Here is an 18,831-nt window from a genome sequence, read left to right as displayed (position 1 = left end):
CAAACACGTCTTGTGCCCTTAAGGACATTAGGCAATCACATGCCCCACTTCCGAATGACACCAGGGTCAGTCATCTTCAGGAATGGTTGTTTACGTCCTTGCTGCTGTTTGTCTTGGCCCTGCCTGCAAATCAACAATCTCTCCAATTGCTCTCACATGCAAGGCTAATTTGTTTTCCTGCTTGTGGCACTGTTTATAAGGAGAGCCACATTGAACAGTGCTACCTCTGAGAGTGGGTCACAAGGGACCTGTGAACCAATCGCCAAGTGGTCAGGCCACTGGACTGGGCGGATGCTTACAGGAACCCAGACTTAGAGACTCCCCCTTGTCCTCCTGACTATGAGAAGATAAATGCTAGGGGAGATTGATATTTTAGAGTAGTGTTAGGTATCAAGGCCAGAACCAAAGCAAATGTAGCTTATGATCAGGATGCAGCATGTTTTGAAATTTTCCTCAAGTGAAACAATGTATTCTAAAGACTGTTTAGAATTACATAAGGAAATTCATAAGTGAATAAGTCATTCAGATCAGTTTTGTGAACCAGATTTAATGAAAAGATTCAAAAACTCAAAAGAATGATTTATTTCACTCTCATGAATGTAAGAACTATTAAGTGAATAATGGCTTACATTTTGGCTTCAGAAGACTTGGTATGAAATACAAATTACTTTCATACAGGTTCAGAAATGAACTTTTCCATTAAAAGGCAATATTTGCCCACCTTAATTGACCTTCCTTAACATTTTTACCTTTATAATAAAATTTTATAATTGTGTCTTTGTTGTGTTGTAATTAATGTCAAATGCGTAAATTCAACCAATTACTTATTTTAGTAGAATAAAAAACAAACTGGAAATAATTTATATACAGTACAGAATGCGATCATCGAATGTTCCCCATCACTGAAGCGCATCATGATTTCAGTCTAGCTCGAGTTATGCAATCTCTAAAAAAAACCCTCAATACAATCACTTAAAGGGATACTGCATCCCAAAATGAAAATTTTGTCATTATTCACATAGCCCAATGTTGTTCCAAACCCGTAAAAGTTTCACAGATGTACAGTGAGCATATCTAAATAATAAACACTTTACTTTTTTTTTTTTTTTTTCCATTTCCATTTTTTTTTTACAGCCGTTTTATTAGATTAAGCTTAATTGTAGAGGTGCACAATTTTTGCCCCAAGCCCATGTTTACCTGGTGGTTTTGCATCCTTGACATTTTTTTTTAAGCTTCAAAAAGGATGCAAAAGCACCATAAAAGTGAACTATTCATCATTTCTGAGTGAGCTATTCCTTTAATAAATTAACTAGTATCTTTCTCTGTCTCTCTTTATTTTTCTCTCTCTCTCTCTTTCCCACTTCCCCGGTTTCTGTTATGCAAGATCTGGACTCTGAGAAGATGTGGTCATGGGGTTCATGTCTAGACTGCCTGACAAGATTTTAGGTGTATTGATTTTTCTCTCACACTCTTTCTCTTTCATAAATCGGTTTCACCCAAAGTCATTCTCCTCCCTCCGCTCTTAAAAATGGGAGTGCATCGTAGCAAAGTTTCAGTCCGTTAATTTTACAGTGCCAATGAAGTTGTTTTGAAGGCCTTTTGTGTTGTGTGAGCTGTTTACACAACCGCTTCAATGGTTAACACATAAAATAAGTTCTCTGGCTTAAATCAGCAGGGAATGTTTGGTTGTTATACCCCTCACCTTTCACAGACTTTATTATAACTTTATCACCCTCTTAACATTTAATATTATTACACTCCCTTACACTCTCTACACTCACTTTTTGCTCAGATTTTTAAAAAATGTTGTGAAAGTCTCTTATACTTACCAAGGCTGCATCTATTTTAATTATTTATTGATATATTTATTTTATATTAAATGTATCATATAATTGTATATAATATAGAGTAGTTATGTAAATATTTAGGGACTGACAGTACACTGGCTTTCAAAAGTTTGGGCTTGTAAGATTTTTAGTGTTTACTGTATTGATCAAAAGTACAGTAATATTATGAAATATTATTACAGTTTAAAATAATTATTTCTATTTTAATATATTTTAAAATGTTATATATTCCTGTGATGGCAAAGCTTAATTTTCAGCATCATTACTCCAGTCTTCAGTGTAACATGATCCTTCAGAAATCATTCTAATTTGGCTGATTTGGCTCTTAAGAAACATTTCTTATTATTATCAGTGTTGAAAACAGTTGTGCTGCTTAATATTTTTATGGAGATCATTATATATTTTTTGTGTTGATGTGTTGTAACGTGAGGTGATATGACCCAGGGGTGTGCCGTGAGGCCTAAGACAGAACCTGACATGATGAGTCCAGCAGCGCAGAGCACCCCTCCCCTTTGCCATCTCTCTCTCTCTCTCTCTCTCTCTCTCTCTCTCTCTCGCTCTCTCTCTCTCTCTCTCTCTCTCTTCTCTCTCCAGTGGAGGGCTTTTTTGAAGCTTCTCTCTCTCTCTCTCTCTCTCTCTCTCTCATTCTTTAGATCCCTCCATCCTGAGTTCTCAAGTTCCTGCAGACAGCAGTGGAGGGCTTTTTTGAAGCTTGCTGGAACATCCCAGGCTTAGCCAGGCTAGCCGCAGTGTGGCGTGCCCATGCACATTTTATAAAAAGTTAGCCTGTCTGTTTCTGCCACCCCTCTTCTCTATCTATCCCTCATCTTTCCCTTCCCCCCTTCTCTCTCTTTCTATCTTCTATCTGTCTATTTTTTATTTTTTTGCTCTTGCTGTCTCTCTCTCTTTTGTCCTCACTTCACCTGCGCAGGGTATTTTTTTTTCTCTGCCACGCAGCAGCAGACGGATGAGTCAGACTGGCACTGCTACCTTCATATCTCACTTTCTTCCTCTGTCTTCCCATCAAGTCCTCCGCAGAAGTGCAAGAAAGACTGCAGCAGCAGGAGACACTAAACTCCCCCATTACAGCTGGTTTTGTAGAAAAGAGAGAAGCTTCTAGGAAAGCATGTCCAATTACAGTGAACAGGAGCAGGAAATGATATGAAGAGGCCCTGAATATGAACGAATATGGTTAATTATGGCGGTTTCTGAAGCTTAAAGGGATAGTTCACCCAAAAATGAAAAATCATTTACTTACTCTCATGTTATTCCAAACCTGAGTGAGTGACTTTCTTTTGTGAAACACAAAAGAAGATATTTTGAGAAATGTGTCAGTGTTAATTTTCTTCCATATACAGTGGAAGTTGATGATCATCAAAATGAATAATTGGTTACCAGCATTCTTCAAAATATCATCTTTCATGTTCTGCAGAAGGAAGAAAGTCATACAGGTTTGAAACCAGCATGAGGGCAAGTAAATGATGACAGGATATTCATTTTTGGATGAACTATTTCTTTAATAGAGAATGTTCATCTGCTGTGTGTGTGTGTTTGTGGGACGCCTCGTCCAGACTGTGGAAGCAGACACAGTCTGTGCTGACTGCTGATGAGTGTTTACTGAGAGAGTGGGAACAGCAACAACACGTGCTTGTCAGAGTGAGAGAGAAAAGTGTCTTCTCTCTGTGGCAGTTTGTCACTCTCGTGTCGGCGCATGCATGGCTACACAGCCACACTGGGTTTCATTATCCTTCTGGGTGACACAGTGTGGAAGGGTGAAGTCAGTAAAATGTCAGGGTCCGTTCACCACCTTACTCCCTTCCTGGCCGTCCACAGGGTAATCATAAACAATTATTTGCTATTTGCTAGTAGGTTGCAGGTGGTGTTAGCAGGAGGGACATTGTCATTCTGGTGTTTGAATGAACAACATTTCTAGACTGTATTTCTGAATATTTTAACCTGTTTTCTGTAATACTGTAAAAATATTTAGAAGTAAACTAACATTGTTGGCGAAGATAGCCTCGTGGGCAGCACACCGATATACAGCACCATTGTGCTTCGGGAATCCTGAAACTTTCCTGATCCCGTCCCCCTCTCTTTCTTCCACTTTCACTTCCTGTCTATACTATCCTATCATAATAAAGGCAAAAAATGCCAAAAATAAATCTTTAAAAGTAAAAAAAAAAAAAAAGTAAACCATCATTGATGACCTCAAAGTTTTGTTTTATTAAATTTATTTATTTTCATTTATTTATTTTTAATTGTTTTATTTTATTTTATTATAATATTGTTTTTGTTATTGTAATTTATATTGTCTTATCATTTTTTTAGTTTTTATTTTCTTTTTTAGTTATATATTTAATAAAATATTTTTTTTCTCATTTTATTTGTTATTTATTTTATTTTATTTAGATTATTCTTATTAATGTATTATTTTTTATTTTATTTTGATTATTCTTATTAATTTTTTATATTTTTTATTTTATTGTATTTAATTTTATTATTTAATTTGATTTGATTTTAAACTAGACTCCTTCATGAAATGTCATGCCAGTTGAAAAGATTTTCTGATATATTGAGAGTGGCCATCTTTTATATTTCTTTTTGTGACTGTCACTACGGTTGCAGTCATTAATAATGGTCATCGCAAGAGGTGCTTGACTTAGGTATTCTTTCACACAAATGCTGTTTGACCCATTCTTGCAAGCTGTCGAATTAACAGGCCAAATCAAGAGTCACACCTGTTGGTAAATATGGTTGTCAGTCCTAAATGCTGACTGTGTGAATGCAGTCTTTCTCTTTCAATCTCAAAAATATGCAAAAATAGCTGCAACTGTCCCTAACCAGATGTATAAAAGCAAGAAAATGAGACAGACAAGAAAGAACATTCGGTCAGGAGACAAAGGAAGGGAGAGACGATCAGTACCATCCCGCTCCCTCTACCGTGTCTTCCTCGTGATCTCTCAGCAAGCCACCACCAGGTGTTACATAACTCTCTCTCTCTCTCTCTCTCTGTTAATCTGTCTCTCTCTCTCACTCTCAGTCTCTATGCCAGCCACTCTCCCCCCACCCTCTGTCTTTTTCACACGTTCAGTTTCTCTCCCACTGTGAAACAGATTTTCAAGGCATCCTTCTGCTCTCTACCTTCAGCACTCGCAGTCTCACCCTCTGCCTCCCCGAGGTTTCGTTACACTTCTGGCATAATCTCAGCAATTACTACAGTTTATATTAGTTATGTAAAAGTTCTCCCATGTGATTGTGTGTGTTTATCCAATTCAGTTGGGAGGAAAACACTCAAAGGTGTGAAGATAATCAAAACAGACCGGGAATGAAGTGCTCGCCACTTCACACGGTCCGCTATGAATCTTTGCACTAGGCTGTCAAAAAAAGTTTTTTTAATTTGTTTTATTAAAACAAAATATATATATATAAAATAAAAATATTTTTATTTTATTCATTACATTTTTAACTAAAATTTATTTTATATGTGTTTTTTTTAACAAGTGAAATTAGGGTTGTAATGCCAGTGATAAATTCGTAAAAGATGAATTTTCTAAGATGATCTCAATAGCATATCAAATCATATTCAATCAAAGATTTTAAAAAAATTTAATTGAAAGATGTCTCTTATGCTCAACAAGACTACAGTTATTTGAACAAAAACACAGTAAAAACAGTAATATTGTGAAATATTATTACAATTAAAATTTAATTAAAATTTCAAAATATGAATCTAAAATTATATCAAATATATTATAAAATGTAAGTTATTCCTGTGATGGCAAAGCTGAATTTTCAATTTTTTCAGTCTTAAATGAAATGTCCTTGAAAACAGTATTTTAGTGGAAACCGTCATGTGTTTTTTCTGTGTTCTTTGAATAGAAAGTTCAAAACAACACCATTTATTTAAAAAACAAATGTATGGTTTTTTTTCATCATAAATGTCTTTACTGTCACTTTTGATCAACTGCATGCATCCTAGCTTAATAAAAGAATAAATAACTTTTTAGAAAATCTTACTGATACCAAACTTTTTTAACTGTGTGTGTGTGTGTGTGTGTGGTGTGTGTGTGTGTGTGTGTGTATATATATATATATATATATATAGAGATATATATAATGTTTTTTTTTTTTTTTTATATAAAAAAAAAAAAAAAAAATAAAAACCTGCAACAATACAACAAAAAAAAAAAAAAAAAAAAAATATATATATATATATATATATATATATTATATATTTTCATATATATATATATTTTTTTCATATTTTTTTTTTTTCTTATAAACTTCTCCAGACACCATATATAGGCAGCTGCAAGTTGTTTTTTTTAAATGTGCAAAACATAAAGTTTCAAACCATTTCAAATTTTTCAATTATATGTTAAGTTATAGAATGATGCCTTTCTGTATGAGGTGTCTTGAATATTTGAAAACATTTTCATGACCGAATAATTAAAAAACCTGATACACTCCATATTTTAAGGATGACCCAACTGCCTTCCTTTCTGGTTTCCTCAGGGTAACTCACTGAGGAAAAGTCTCCTTACACACTACTTTGGCAACCAGCGGCCCCACACCAAAGCCCTGGAGTTCAGCAGCGGGAACAGTTCTTCCTCTGGAGGTATGGTTTACAAGTGACCATGAGCAGAAGCACTGTTGGCTTACCATTAACAAGCTTCTGCTCCTCTCATGCCTGACTCACCAGTGTTTTCTGTGTACATATGAGTATAGGTGGTTCTCCTGGACAGGACTCTGATAAGCCAGGCACTAGTGTAACAGACATCCAATGTGCGCTGGACAACGTGGGGGCATCCGAGCTCGTCATCGACCTTATCGTCAGCACTAAGAACGACCGTATCTTTGAGGAGAGCATTTTACTGGGCATTGCACTCCTGAGAGGAGGAAATACACAGATTCAGGTATAAACAGGACACACATTCACAACAGGTCATCTACAAGCTTCAGGCCATGTCATTTCCTGCCATGTCTCCCTGCAGAACTCTTTCTACAATCAGCTGCACAAGCAGAAGAAGTCTGAGAAGTTCTTCAAGGTCTTCTATGATCGAATGGAGCTGGCGCAGAAAGAGATCCGCTCCAGTGTTTCAGTCAACATGTTTGAGATCAGCTGCAGGAAGAGAGAGGAGGAGGGCGAGGGCTCTGGAATCAGACATAAAAAAGGTATACATCCCCTTTCTCGCAGGTTCTATCAGTCTTAACATGAGAAAAAGGATATCCAACAGCATGGAATGGTGAAACTGTAAAGGAATGTCGTGTCATATTTCACCCTAAAATCAAAGGTATAAACAGTAATATTTTTCACAAGGAAGTCAAGCCTGCCATTTATTTATTGATTTTATAGACTAATATGAGAATAATCTTTTTATTGTAATGCAAAATAGATTATATATTATTTAACCTATAAAATACAAGTAAACACCATGGTAGTATTTGTGAATTAATGCTGATTTAGTAAAATACATTTTTTAATTTTTTTTTTTTTTTTTGCCTTTCAGCAATAAGAATATATAACAAATAATGAGACAAATAACAATTTGTGTGTGTATGTTTGTACACAAGCTTGATATATGATCTGAATGATATTGATTAGTTACCATGGAAACGTGTTTGGTATTATCTGAACTGGAGATATAATTGTGGAATGTGTTAAGATTGCATTTTCACATCATGTTCTTTCTAGACTACAAGTGAAATAGCTGGAAAATAAATGATGCTATTTTGACTGACTCTAGAGCTTGTGTATCAAATGTATCTCCAACAAAGGAAGGCCTCAAAAGACCACAAACCAGGTGTGATTTCTTAAAGCCTAAAAATAAACTTTTAGAAATCACTCTTTCAGTCTCTCGCTGAAAATAGAGACGTGTCCTAATTGCAATGTTCTGCTTTAAAAAAACGACATAGACTCTCTAATGCTGTGTCTGAACTTGAACTATGTCATTGATCTCCTGAATAGCCCATTTATCACAAACAAGTGTGCCTTAATACATAGCTATTCATGTGAGTGCAATTCTGGCCTGAGGCAGCATAAATGAAGGAACAATCATGCATATGAATAGTATCTGTCCCTATTTCAACTGCTGTGTCATGTGAGGGGTCCCTGGCAACTTATCAAAGGCCTGCTGTTAAGCAGTGTATTTTTAAGCAGTGTGTTTTTAAGACAGTGTTCATAAATATTAGTTTACATCTCAGACAGAAGTACTAAAATGACTAAAACTAAAACTGGAAAACAAATAACATTAAAGCTAAATAAAAAGATATAAAACTGCTATAAAAGCTATGACATGACATTATATGACTAAAATTAAATTGACAAAATGAAAGCTAATTCAAAATTTTAATAAAGTACTGTTTAATAGTATGTAAATAATACTAAAATAACACTGATCCTGTAAGAACTATAAATAAGTTTCATAATCTCGGGTTCATTCTCTCTTGTCTTATGAAGTTCGAGACTCCTTGCACCTCAGAGAAGACATACGGGGTCAGCTTAAAGATGCCTCCTCTGTCACCTCCAAAGCCTACAGCACCTTTCGCCGGGATGTGGACCCCGAGATGGAGGCGATGGGGTCGGGAGTGGACGGGATGGAGGAGGTGGAGGAGGAGACCCAGATGAGCCAGGCCATCACCATCATGAAACCCATCCTACGCTTCCTTCAGCTGCTCTGTGAGAATCATAACAGGGACTTGCAGGTGATGCGAATCATTTTTACTAGTCCAGTTTTGTTCAGCTGTGGTTTGTTTTGGCTATGAATCATTTTAGTGTATTACTTGTATTAAACACTTCAATGTGAAATGGTGCATAGTGTGCTTAGAAGTGAAATCCAACGACGCTGCCTTCACAGTGTCAGAAAATCAGAGGGCTTTAAATAAGTGTTTTTCCATTGTGAGGAAAAAAGGCACCTTGATATTTGAAAAGTAAAAAATGTTGCTGTGCAGATCAAAATCTCAAGGGACCATAGACCTAGTATAGTCGAGTCTGTCTGAATAGAGATACCAAATACTGCCTCTCAGGACTTGACTCGTGTTGATAGTCCAAATCTTTCTGTTCTCTTGTATACAGAACTTTCTGCGAGATCAGAACAACAAAACCAATTATAACCTGGTGTGCGAGACGCTGCAGTTTCTCGACTGTATCTGTGGCAGTACAACGGGAGGTCTGGGACTGCTGGGGCTCTACATAAATGAGAGGAATGTGGACCTGGTCAAACAGACACTAGAGACCATCACAGAGTACTGCCAGGGTCCTTGCCACGAAAACCAGGTATTGAAATGTTATCCTCTTTGGAAAATGGGAAGAAATCTTTTTCCACATGGAAAAATTAATCCAAGGGTAACACTTTACAGTAACAGTACATGAATAATCATGTACTCATACCTGCATTATGTATTACTTTTATACGAGGTAACGATGAGTTAAGGCATGTAATATTCAAGAACTAACCTTAACTGTGACATGAGTCATATGATTAGAAATGTTGCAACTAACTGGAATACATATACATATAATACATATATATATACATATACATATAAAAAAATTATAACCAGGCCATGAGAACCAGGTATTGAAATTTCATCCTCATTGGAAGGACAAATTTGTTTCCACATGGAATTTTTTTTTTAGATTTGGCATGATATATGAACCAATTTCTAGCTTTATTAATGATTATGCAAAAAAAAAAAAAAAAAATATTTTCTACATATCAAAAACTTAGTTTGGGATCATGGAATATGATGTCTGAACTAATTTCTAGCTTTATTAATGATTATGCAAAAATCTACATAGCTAAGACTTGGTTTTCTACATAGCTAAGACTTGGTTTGGGATAATAGATTTTGTATTTCCTCCTCTACAGTCATGCATAGCCAGGCATGAGTCAAACGGCATTGACATTATCATCGCTCTCATTGTGAATCCAATTGATCCGCTGGGGAAGAGCCGACTTGACCTTGTGCTCGAGCTGAAGGTACTTGTTTGCTGCACTCACTCAAGTAGTTTGAATAAGAAAGCAATTGATGTATAATATAATTTTACAGATAACAAAATGTTCTGAAGCATTTCATATTTTTGATTTGGCATGTAAAAACATCTGCGCATTTATCTCCTGGAGGAAAATATGTGAATATCTTTTACTTCACAGTAATTTTATTTAAAAATAAATAAATAAAAGCTCTTTTCTTTACAATGAAAAATCAGAACAATGCATCTAAACTACTTCTGGCCATCATGGAGAGTCGTCATGACAGCGAGAATGCAGATAAGATCCTGTACAAGATGAGACCCAATGAACTGGTGAGCTAATCAATAGTTGTGCTGTTAGGTGGTATAGCAGCACTGCACCTCAACTAACTGCTGTGTAGCTGATGAATATAGTTTAGATCATCTGTTATCAGCCAAAGCATGCCTGTTCTTTGTATAATAATTAAATTAAAGTGATGTTCTGGTGTCATATCTACAGGTTGACGTGATCAAGGAGGCTTACGTTCAAGGAGAAGAGAGTGAGATTGATCAAGAGACATCAGATCAGATCAGACCTAAAGATGTTGGCCACAACATCTACATCCTGGCCCATCAGGTAAGTTTTAAACATTCATAGTGTGCTACACTAGTAATTCCCAACTAGCTCTGTTGTTTTTTTTTTTTCTTTTTTTTTGTAAAGGACCTTTAATAAAATTGATGTATGTATGATATTTCAAAATCTAGTGTAATGTAATTTTTAATTAAATTGAATATCTAATATAATATGAGAGTAAATCTATAAAAATGAATAGAGATCATGTATTATCATGGTTAATCACATGATTTTTTCCCCCATTTGTTTTTAAAGTACACATTATATCAAAATTGACTATATTTATTTTGTTAGCTCACACTGCTTTTTTTGTGGTGAACAATTCATCCATGCAAGTTAGTACACACAAAAAAATTGTTTGCCTTCATAATCTTTAATCCAAATCTGAAAATGCATCATGTCTCTGATGACGTCAGTTTTACGGCTTGGGCTTGAGTATAACATCCTTAAACACGCCCCTCCAACTGTCAGTTTTGTTCTGAATGAAACACCTACTTTACTACATTCAATCAGTTCACGCCACGCCCTCTGTTTTTCTCATTCAATATTCCCATTCTCTCGGAAGTACATCACAATATGGATGTAAATTTGGTCGCAACTTCCGGATCACGTGGACTTTAAGGAAAGACAACAAAATAATGTTTGAAATTTGAGCAGGTTTTATGAATTAATAATGATAATAATAACATGTTATTAATATAATATTCAGTTTATTTCAAAAACTGTAAAATCCTTCTGAAGGAACGGTTAAGGTCTCTTGTGAGGAAATCCTCAAGCCAGCTGTGTGTTTCTCAGTTCAGTCTTCACTTTCACTTCCACACGCTTTCTTGACAGGCTCAGCCATCTGCTAGACAGTTTATTTCTGTCTAACTGGCTGCTTTCATAATGACATAACTTCAGGTGTTCGTCTATCAGTATTTTTCCAAACACTCTCACACAGATGACTGAAAGAAAGAACTAAGTGCGAGTGTGCAGAGTTCTCTCACTGTGAGCTGTACAGGAATAATATATCTCATGGCCAACTCTTGCCATAGTTTTCGTTAATCTCGTTGAGATTTTTGTTCAAAATTCAGGACTTTTACTCAGACCCTCTGGCTATTTTATATGGACACTGGTTTGAGAAACACTGGCCTATGGCTAGATGGTCTTCAGTTGGACCATCTGCACATTGTTTGTCAGTCTCATTTTCCCGTGTAGTCTCACACTTGTAGAAAACAAGCAGGGCCTGAGGACATAAAATACAAAGAGAGAGAAAGAGATGGAGTCAAAAGAATAAGTCATTATCTTCTCATCTTGCTGAAAGTGAGAGAGAAATAAACAGAAATTAATTTAAGAAAAGCTTATGCATTGATTGAACAGTTATTATTAATTACGGACATTTATTTTTATTTAATGGTGTTTGCTTAAGAAAATGTCACTATTACAGTTGTTCATACTTAGAATGTGCTGTTTTCCAGTAAGCAACCACTCAGAATACTCTAGAAACTTCATGGCAACATGATAAAATGATATGAAAACCAGGGATGTAACAATTCACCCCAAGCCAGTTGAAAATCAATAAAAACATGTGATGATTCAAATCAGTTGAGATGTTAAAGCAGTCGCGATACAGTTGGGGGTGAGGGTTAGTATAGTATAAATGTATCTTTGAGAGGAAACTGAATGTCTTTAGAAAATTTTAGACTTTAATTTCTTTTCATCTTGTCTCTGTATAATGTGTAGTGTTTAAGTGCAGATCTGCTTTGTTTACCGCGGCAATCAAGGAAACCCTGTATTGCTGCTCTTCCATAAACATGACTTGGGATTTGTTTTAAAATTTCAATTTAGTTTTGTCATTTGACATATTTCAATCATATTTCAATTTCAAAAATTGTGAGAAAATTGTATTGTGAAATCAGTATCGTAAATCACATTGCATCATGAGTTAAGTCAAGTCCCTAATTACATAGGAAATTTCCAAATTGATGCAGATGATTTGAAAATTATATATTAAAAAATTAATTCAACCTCTTTTTAGTATTGACCCAAGTATTTAGCTTGTTTGATCTAACAGGTGAGCTTCTGTTTTTGAGAGAAAGCTCCATAAACATTCTTTGATTGTCCTGTAGAAGTGTGTGTGAATTTACTTTGGCCCTCAGAACGTCAAACTGAATGATGATAATGTAAGTGGTTTTCGCAAAGAACATTCCCACATCCTTTTTTCCACCGTGGTTTAAATTTGTTTGTTTTGTTTGCTCAGCACTGTTGACATGGTTGCTTTAGACTGTGTTAGCTCCAGTGCTAAAAAAAACAACTGCCAAATACAAGATCCTCCTGTGTTTACTTGGTACATGACAAAGTAAATGACATTTTTTGGTGTTGGTATTGCATGCCTTGCTCACTTCCAGCTCTTATAAACAGATTCCTGATGTTAGCTTTGATCTGAAATGAAAAGGAAACTATGAACATTTTTGGAGCAGACATGGCTTAGACGTCAATAAATAGAAAAAATATTTCACCACCTTTGTGCCTCAAGTGGTGCACATCTTTTGTGTTCCTTCAGCCTGTGAGAAAACATGCATGTAAATCCCTCGCTCCCGTTCAACACTTTAAGGCCATTATGTGATGAAGGGACACTGAGGGTGTGGAATGATTACTTGTTTGCCTCAAGGATGCGTCCTTTTTGGAGGTTACAGAGTATCCGCTTCCCTTTCAGACTTGCTGCTTAATAGAAAAGTAACTAGTTTGATTCAAAAGACTAAGCAGGCTTATTTATGTATAAATTGCCTTATTTTTAAGGAGATGGTTCTTTACTTAAACAAATTGCTTGGATCTTGCAGAGCATCATTGATCGTCTGTTGCCCTTTGATCCCGTCATCTGTTGGAAATGATTTTCAGAGCGCTGTTTTTGATTAGGTTGTCTCTGGATGCTGTTGTCTCACTAATGCATCTTGGCCACATCGCTGCGGGTATTCAGTCATTGAGATAAACATCAGAGTTCCTCTGCGTGGGCTGCTCTTAAAATGTTTTGATTTTGAAGTAATCAGATTGATCAGTCCTGACCTCTTATGAATTGACTCATCCAGGGGTTGCATTTGCATTATGAAAGTGCTAAATTGCTAATGTGATTTGTGTTAGCCGAGTCACCAATGTGTCACTAATAGATTAATGGGTGTTCCTGCAACTTCAAACACTTTAATGTCTCAGAGGTTGACTTTTTGCAATATTTATGCATTTATAGCTTTTTCGATTTATTATATGAAGCTAACATTAAAACTGCCTCTGTTTATTTTTGCTACCTTTCAGCTGTATAGATGGGTTTATTTTAGTGTCATACCATTGTCCCAGAGCCATACTTTAATAGCCAGTATTTAACAATGACAAATAATTAAAAATAAAAATTATTTAATGCAAGAAACAATCTATATCTAAACAAAAAAAAATAAAATAAACCATTTCATTATTTATTTAGTTAAAATAATTCATATCTATTTTATGTCTTATACAGTATCTGTAATTTATATCTATATATTAATACACAAATTATGACTGTCACCCAGTTGTAGCATCATTTCCACTACAACTAACAATTCTGATTTTTATTAGATAATAACATTTTATCAAAAGTTAGTGTACTTGTTTACCAAGTAGACAATAGTGTCTGTGAAGAGCATGCATGAGGTGAAGCACGATATATGAAGAAACTCAAGAAAAAAATAAGATCATCACAAGTTTTTTTTAGAGTGCATAATTTCCAGTTGTTATCATTTCTAAATCTAAATTTTATAAACAATTTCAAAAAAAAAAAGTATCTAATTTTTTTTTTTATTTATTCAGTTGTAATTTTTCTTTATTTTTATCTGTCTAAATGTAATTTTTATAACTTATTTCATTTAGTTGGATAGTGACATTATTTAAAGACATTATTTACATTATTTATTTATTTTTTTTGTCTGTCAGGTATCTTTTTACCATTCCTGTCAGTTTTGCTGTTATTTAATCATGTATTTAGCATACATAAATGCTAGCTATGAAATTAGACTTAGCAAGACAAAATAATAGGCCGTTTTATTCCAGAAATGTAATTTCCACCTTTGTCATTTCCATCACACGGTGTTATTAAATGCATAATTTGAGATGAGGTGAAGATAAAAGTGTGGAGCAAATGTTCATGGTTTTGAGCAAAAATTTGCTCAAAAATTTTTCTATAATACATGTATGTGAGCTGATGGACATTATTAGTTGACAAATCAACTACTGAGAGTTTAATACCCTTATATTGAGCTGCTGTTTCTGAATCTGTTGAATCTGTCATGTTGACTGAAGTGTTTTTGATGATCAGTTGGCACGTCACAGAAAAAACCTCCAGCAGAGTTTGAAACCTGGCCCAGACCCTACCATAGAAGGAGAGGCAGCGCTTCTATACTATGCCAACCACACCGCTCAGATAGAGGTATGAGAGTTTGAGAGTTCATGAAGATATCTATCTTATCTAATTTAATTTGCACCTTTATCACTTGCACCTTTTTTGGCTTTTCTATAGTTTTAATGACACATTTGAAGTCAGACAATTTAAGTAAAAATATATCAGTTAAACATGAATGATCACTGATCATCCCATTTTTTTATTTTTTTTTACCTTTCAGATCGTCCGTCATGACCGCACAATGGAGCAGATCGTGTTTCCTGTGCCCAACATCTGCGAGTACTTAACAGAAGAATCAAAAGTGCGCGTGTTCACCACAACAGAGCGAGACGACCAGGGCAGCAAGGTCAATGACTTCTTCCAGCAGTTTGATGACCTCTACAATGAGATGAGGTGGCAGAAGAAAATAAGAAGTGGGTTGTTTTGCTTTGTGCAAAAAACAATTTAACAATTTTTCACCAGTTCGAGTCTGTGTCAAAGTCATTATGCTAATGTATTGGTGTGTGTTTGCAGATAATGCACCACTTTTCTGGGTGTCAAAACATATATCTCTATGGGGTAGTATCTCCTTTAACTTGGCTGTGCTCATCAACTTGGCTGTCGCTCTTTTCTACCCATTTGGAGATGATGGAGATGAAGGTATGGCTGTGATTTTTGATGTATAAAAGGTTGCATAATATTATGTCCATATGATTTCTGTGATGCGGGAAAATGCAGACAGAATCACGGAATTCAGTCATAGTGGAATCTACTATACAACATGAAATGTCACAAAATGTAGCACAATTTGGGTGAATAAAAAGTAGGGATATATGGTTAATCAAATTGTGATATGGACTACTGTCTGTAAATATTAAACCGTGAAAAAAAATTTGTTTAATTTAAATTAGATTAAATCTGAAGTCTCTTGCTCCAAATGCATGCAGAAACTCAAAGCTCTTTATTACAAACTGATGAAGATTGGTTTAACTTGAACAAATTGTGACAATAGAAATATATTGTACAATAGAATGTACTTTTCAAAGTAATAACAATACTTTAAATGATTATTTTTACAAGAATATCACAATTTTTATCCATGTTTAAATTTAATATCTCATTTATCTATTATGCATTAATTTCATTTCAAAAAATAATTTTATCCTTTCATTTGATTATCACAGTTTTTGATAATGAATTTGTATCAAATCATAAAATTAAGACAACACAAAACATTTTTAAAAAATAAAACTAATTTCATAGGGCATTATTATTTAAAAAATTCTAATTATTAAATTGTTAACCATTTTTGAATTCAATTTATTAGACATCATTTTTGATTATTAAAATGTAATTAAACCTTTAAAACAGAATTCAGAATAATTTAAACTGAAAACACAGAATTTGGGGGAAAAAAATAAAACTGATTTCATAGGGTCATACATAATAACATTTAAAGGGGCAGTTTACCCCAGAATTTTTCATGCATTTCTTTGTTCTCTCCCTCAGGTGTCTTGCCACCATTCCTGTCCATCTTGCTTTGGGTGGCAGTGGTCGTTAGCACCTTCACGTTGTTTGTTCTTCCCCGGCGTGGAGGTATCCTGGCGTTCCTGGTCACTGTCATCTTCCGTTCTATTTACACGCTGGGCTTAGGACCCACACTGCTGCTTCTGGGGGCCGCCAACGTAAGACAAATTCATTATCAACCATTCACGCTTCATTTAGCTCCTCAGCACTCTGCGTCCGTGAATTGATTAAATGTGTATTTTGAATGTATAAACCAACCAAACTCCTATTAGAAAAGTCCAGCCACTAACACCTCATGTTCGCTGATTAATCACTAATACCGATTAATTACGAGCAGCTGCTCAATATCTGGCTAAATATGAAAGATGACAGAAGAGGAACTAGTGTTGCCATTTTGCATCAATATCAGTTACGATGACAGAAGCGGCTGATGTGCTTGATGTGCGTTCAGATAAAAAATGAGAGCGATTTCATGCCTGTCTCCCAGCCAACTGGTGCTTCAGCCTTCAAACTGCTGACACGTCCCTCTGTTGTGTCAGTCTGTTTGCGTCTGCTCAAGCTGGCGTCTCCTCAGCCATTATGGCACCACATGAAGAACCAACAGAGACATGTGCTGAAACAGATTCTAGGAGTCTGGGATCTGTTATACTACACGCAACTCGCCATGTCTTCTAGTGGTCACCACAAACTGTGTTTATTCTCACTGCAAGTGAACTCTTATGTATTTTCTTTCAACTTGCTCCTGGTTTTGAGGATGAGGGCATGTCACGCAACTGGCCATGTTGTTGTCTGCCTAATCTGGCTAGCGTCTACCAAGACGCGCTTACTTTGATGTCAGCCAAAAAGGATATGGAAACATTTTCTCTTTCTTTTAAAAGTTATTTATTTATAACCCTATTTATTTTCCCAACTATACATGCATTTTATATCTTTTTTTTCTTATTTTTTTCTATATGACTGAAAAGTATTGAAGCCCATTTCATCATTGCAAAAAAAAAAAAAAAAAAAAAGTCGTCAGAATTGAAAGTTGAAAACACTGAATTTGGGGGAAAAATAAGTCTGAAGATATAAAGTCTGACTTTCAAAATGTAAACAAGAAAAATGTCAGAATTGTAAGATTAAAAGTTGCAATTACCTTTACAAAATATAAAAGTGTTTGAATTGAAGGCTATTGAATGTTTTAGTGTGATTGTAAGGATGCTAATGCTATAGCATTATCTTCTGATGTCTTTTCACAGCTGCTGAATAAAATCGTGTTCCTGGTTAGTTTTGTGGGGAACCAGGGCACGTTCACACGAGGGTACAAAGCAGTTATCATGGACGTCTTCTTCCTTCTGCATGTCAGTTTCGTCATCGTTTGCATGCTGGGTCTGTTCGTACATGAGTTCTTCTACAGTATCCTGGTACGACTTCACACTTTTTGCAGTACAATTCATTTTCTGTACTAAAAGTTAATGAGTTAATTCAGGGGTTTAAAGTGTGGTCCAGGCATGCTTGTTTTGACAGTAAGCTTATGTTATAAATGAAATAGTTAACACAATAATTTTACATATTAACTGATTACCATTTCATTCTAGCTTCTAAACACTGGACAGAAATAATGAGGTTAATTGCATCTACTTTGTTTTTGACTGTGTAAGATTTCAATAGTAAGAAATAAACAGATCTCTTATTGTAAAAAAAAGTATACACTGCTGTTCAAAAGTTGGGGTTGGCAAGATTTTTACTGTTTATGAAATTTCTTATGCTTGCTAAGGGTGCATTTATTTGATCAGTAATTTGCTAAATGGAGAAATATTGTAAAATATTATAATTTAAAATAACTGTTCCATTTTAAAACAATTTATTCCTGTGTTTGTGAATCTAAATGTTTAGCTTCCATTACTTCAATCTTCAGTGTGGCATGATTCATAATATGCTGATTTAGTGCTCAAGAAACATTTTCTTGTTGTTATTAATGGAGAAAGTTCTGCTTCATATTTTTTCAGCATTCTGAATAGAATAGATTTTTCTGAATAGATTTTAAATAGAAAGTTCAAAAAACAATATATTTATTTAAAATTATTATTTTGTAGCAATGTAAAATCCTTTACTGTCATTTTAAATAAATTTATTGCAAATTTAATAATTTATTTTTGGCTTTATAACAATGACAATTTAAATAATTTAATTTCAGAAACAACATGTATTTATAAGATCCTCATCTTTCTCTCTTTTATTCCCTCTAGTTGTTTGATCTTGTGCGAAGAGAGGAAACGCTCCTAAACGTGATTCGGAGTGTGACGAAGAACGGCCGCTCCATCTTCCTCACAGCTGTTCTGGCTATCATCCTGGTCTACCTCTTCTCCATTGTGGGCTTCCTCTTCTTTAAAGATGACTTCCTCATGGAAGTCGACCGTCTCCCTGCCTTAAGTAAGCATGAAGTGTACATGATGTCCCCGTCATGTTCTTTGCTGTGGTGGCCTTCTATCTTTCCAGCCGTACA

At 35.0% G+C, this 18,831-nt stretch overlaps 1 protein-coding gene across 1 annotated transcript in view; it reads left to right on the top strand.

Moving 5' to 3' along the window:
- The window catches only part of LOC109045995 (inositol 1,4,5-trisphosphate receptor type 2-like), a 74,503-nt gene that overhangs the window by 43,096 nt on the left and 12,576 nt on the right, over positions 1 to 18,831 (top strand). The window contains exons 38-51 of the mRNA XM_042775399.1: positions 6,363 to 6,465; positions 6,576 to 6,763; positions 6,842 to 7,022; positions 8,308 to 8,552; positions 8,923 to 9,123; positions 9,719 to 9,829; positions 10,060 to 10,155; positions 10,322 to 10,438; positions 14,757 to 14,867; positions 15,061 to 15,253; positions 15,354 to 15,479; positions 16,329 to 16,504; positions 17,585 to 17,749; positions 18,575 to 18,758. Of these exons, the coding sequence (XP_042631333.1) occupies positions 6,363 to 6,465; positions 6,576 to 6,763; positions 6,842 to 7,022; positions 8,308 to 8,552; positions 8,923 to 9,123; positions 9,719 to 9,829; positions 10,060 to 10,155; positions 10,322 to 10,438; positions 14,757 to 14,867; positions 15,061 to 15,253; positions 15,354 to 15,479; positions 16,329 to 16,504; positions 17,585 to 17,749; positions 18,575 to 18,758 (2,197 nt within the window). The remainder of the gene's footprint in view (positions 1 to 6,362; positions 6,466 to 6,575; positions 6,764 to 6,841; positions 7,023 to 8,307; positions 8,553 to 8,922; positions 9,124 to 9,718; positions 9,830 to 10,059; positions 10,156 to 10,321; positions 10,439 to 14,756; positions 14,868 to 15,060; positions 15,254 to 15,353; positions 15,480 to 16,328; positions 16,505 to 17,584; positions 17,750 to 18,574; positions 18,759 to 18,831) is intronic.

This window comes from Cyprinus carpio, chromosome A18 (assembly GCF_018340385.1).
Source record: "Cyprinus carpio isolate SPL01 chromosome A18, ASM1834038v1, whole genome shotgun sequence".
NCBI lineage: Eukaryota > Metazoa > Chordata > Actinopteri > Cypriniformes > Cyprinidae > Cyprinus > Cyprinus carpio.
The sequence above is the reverse complement of the archived record's forward strand: the minus strand, read 5'-3'. Positions and strand labels throughout refer to the sequence as shown.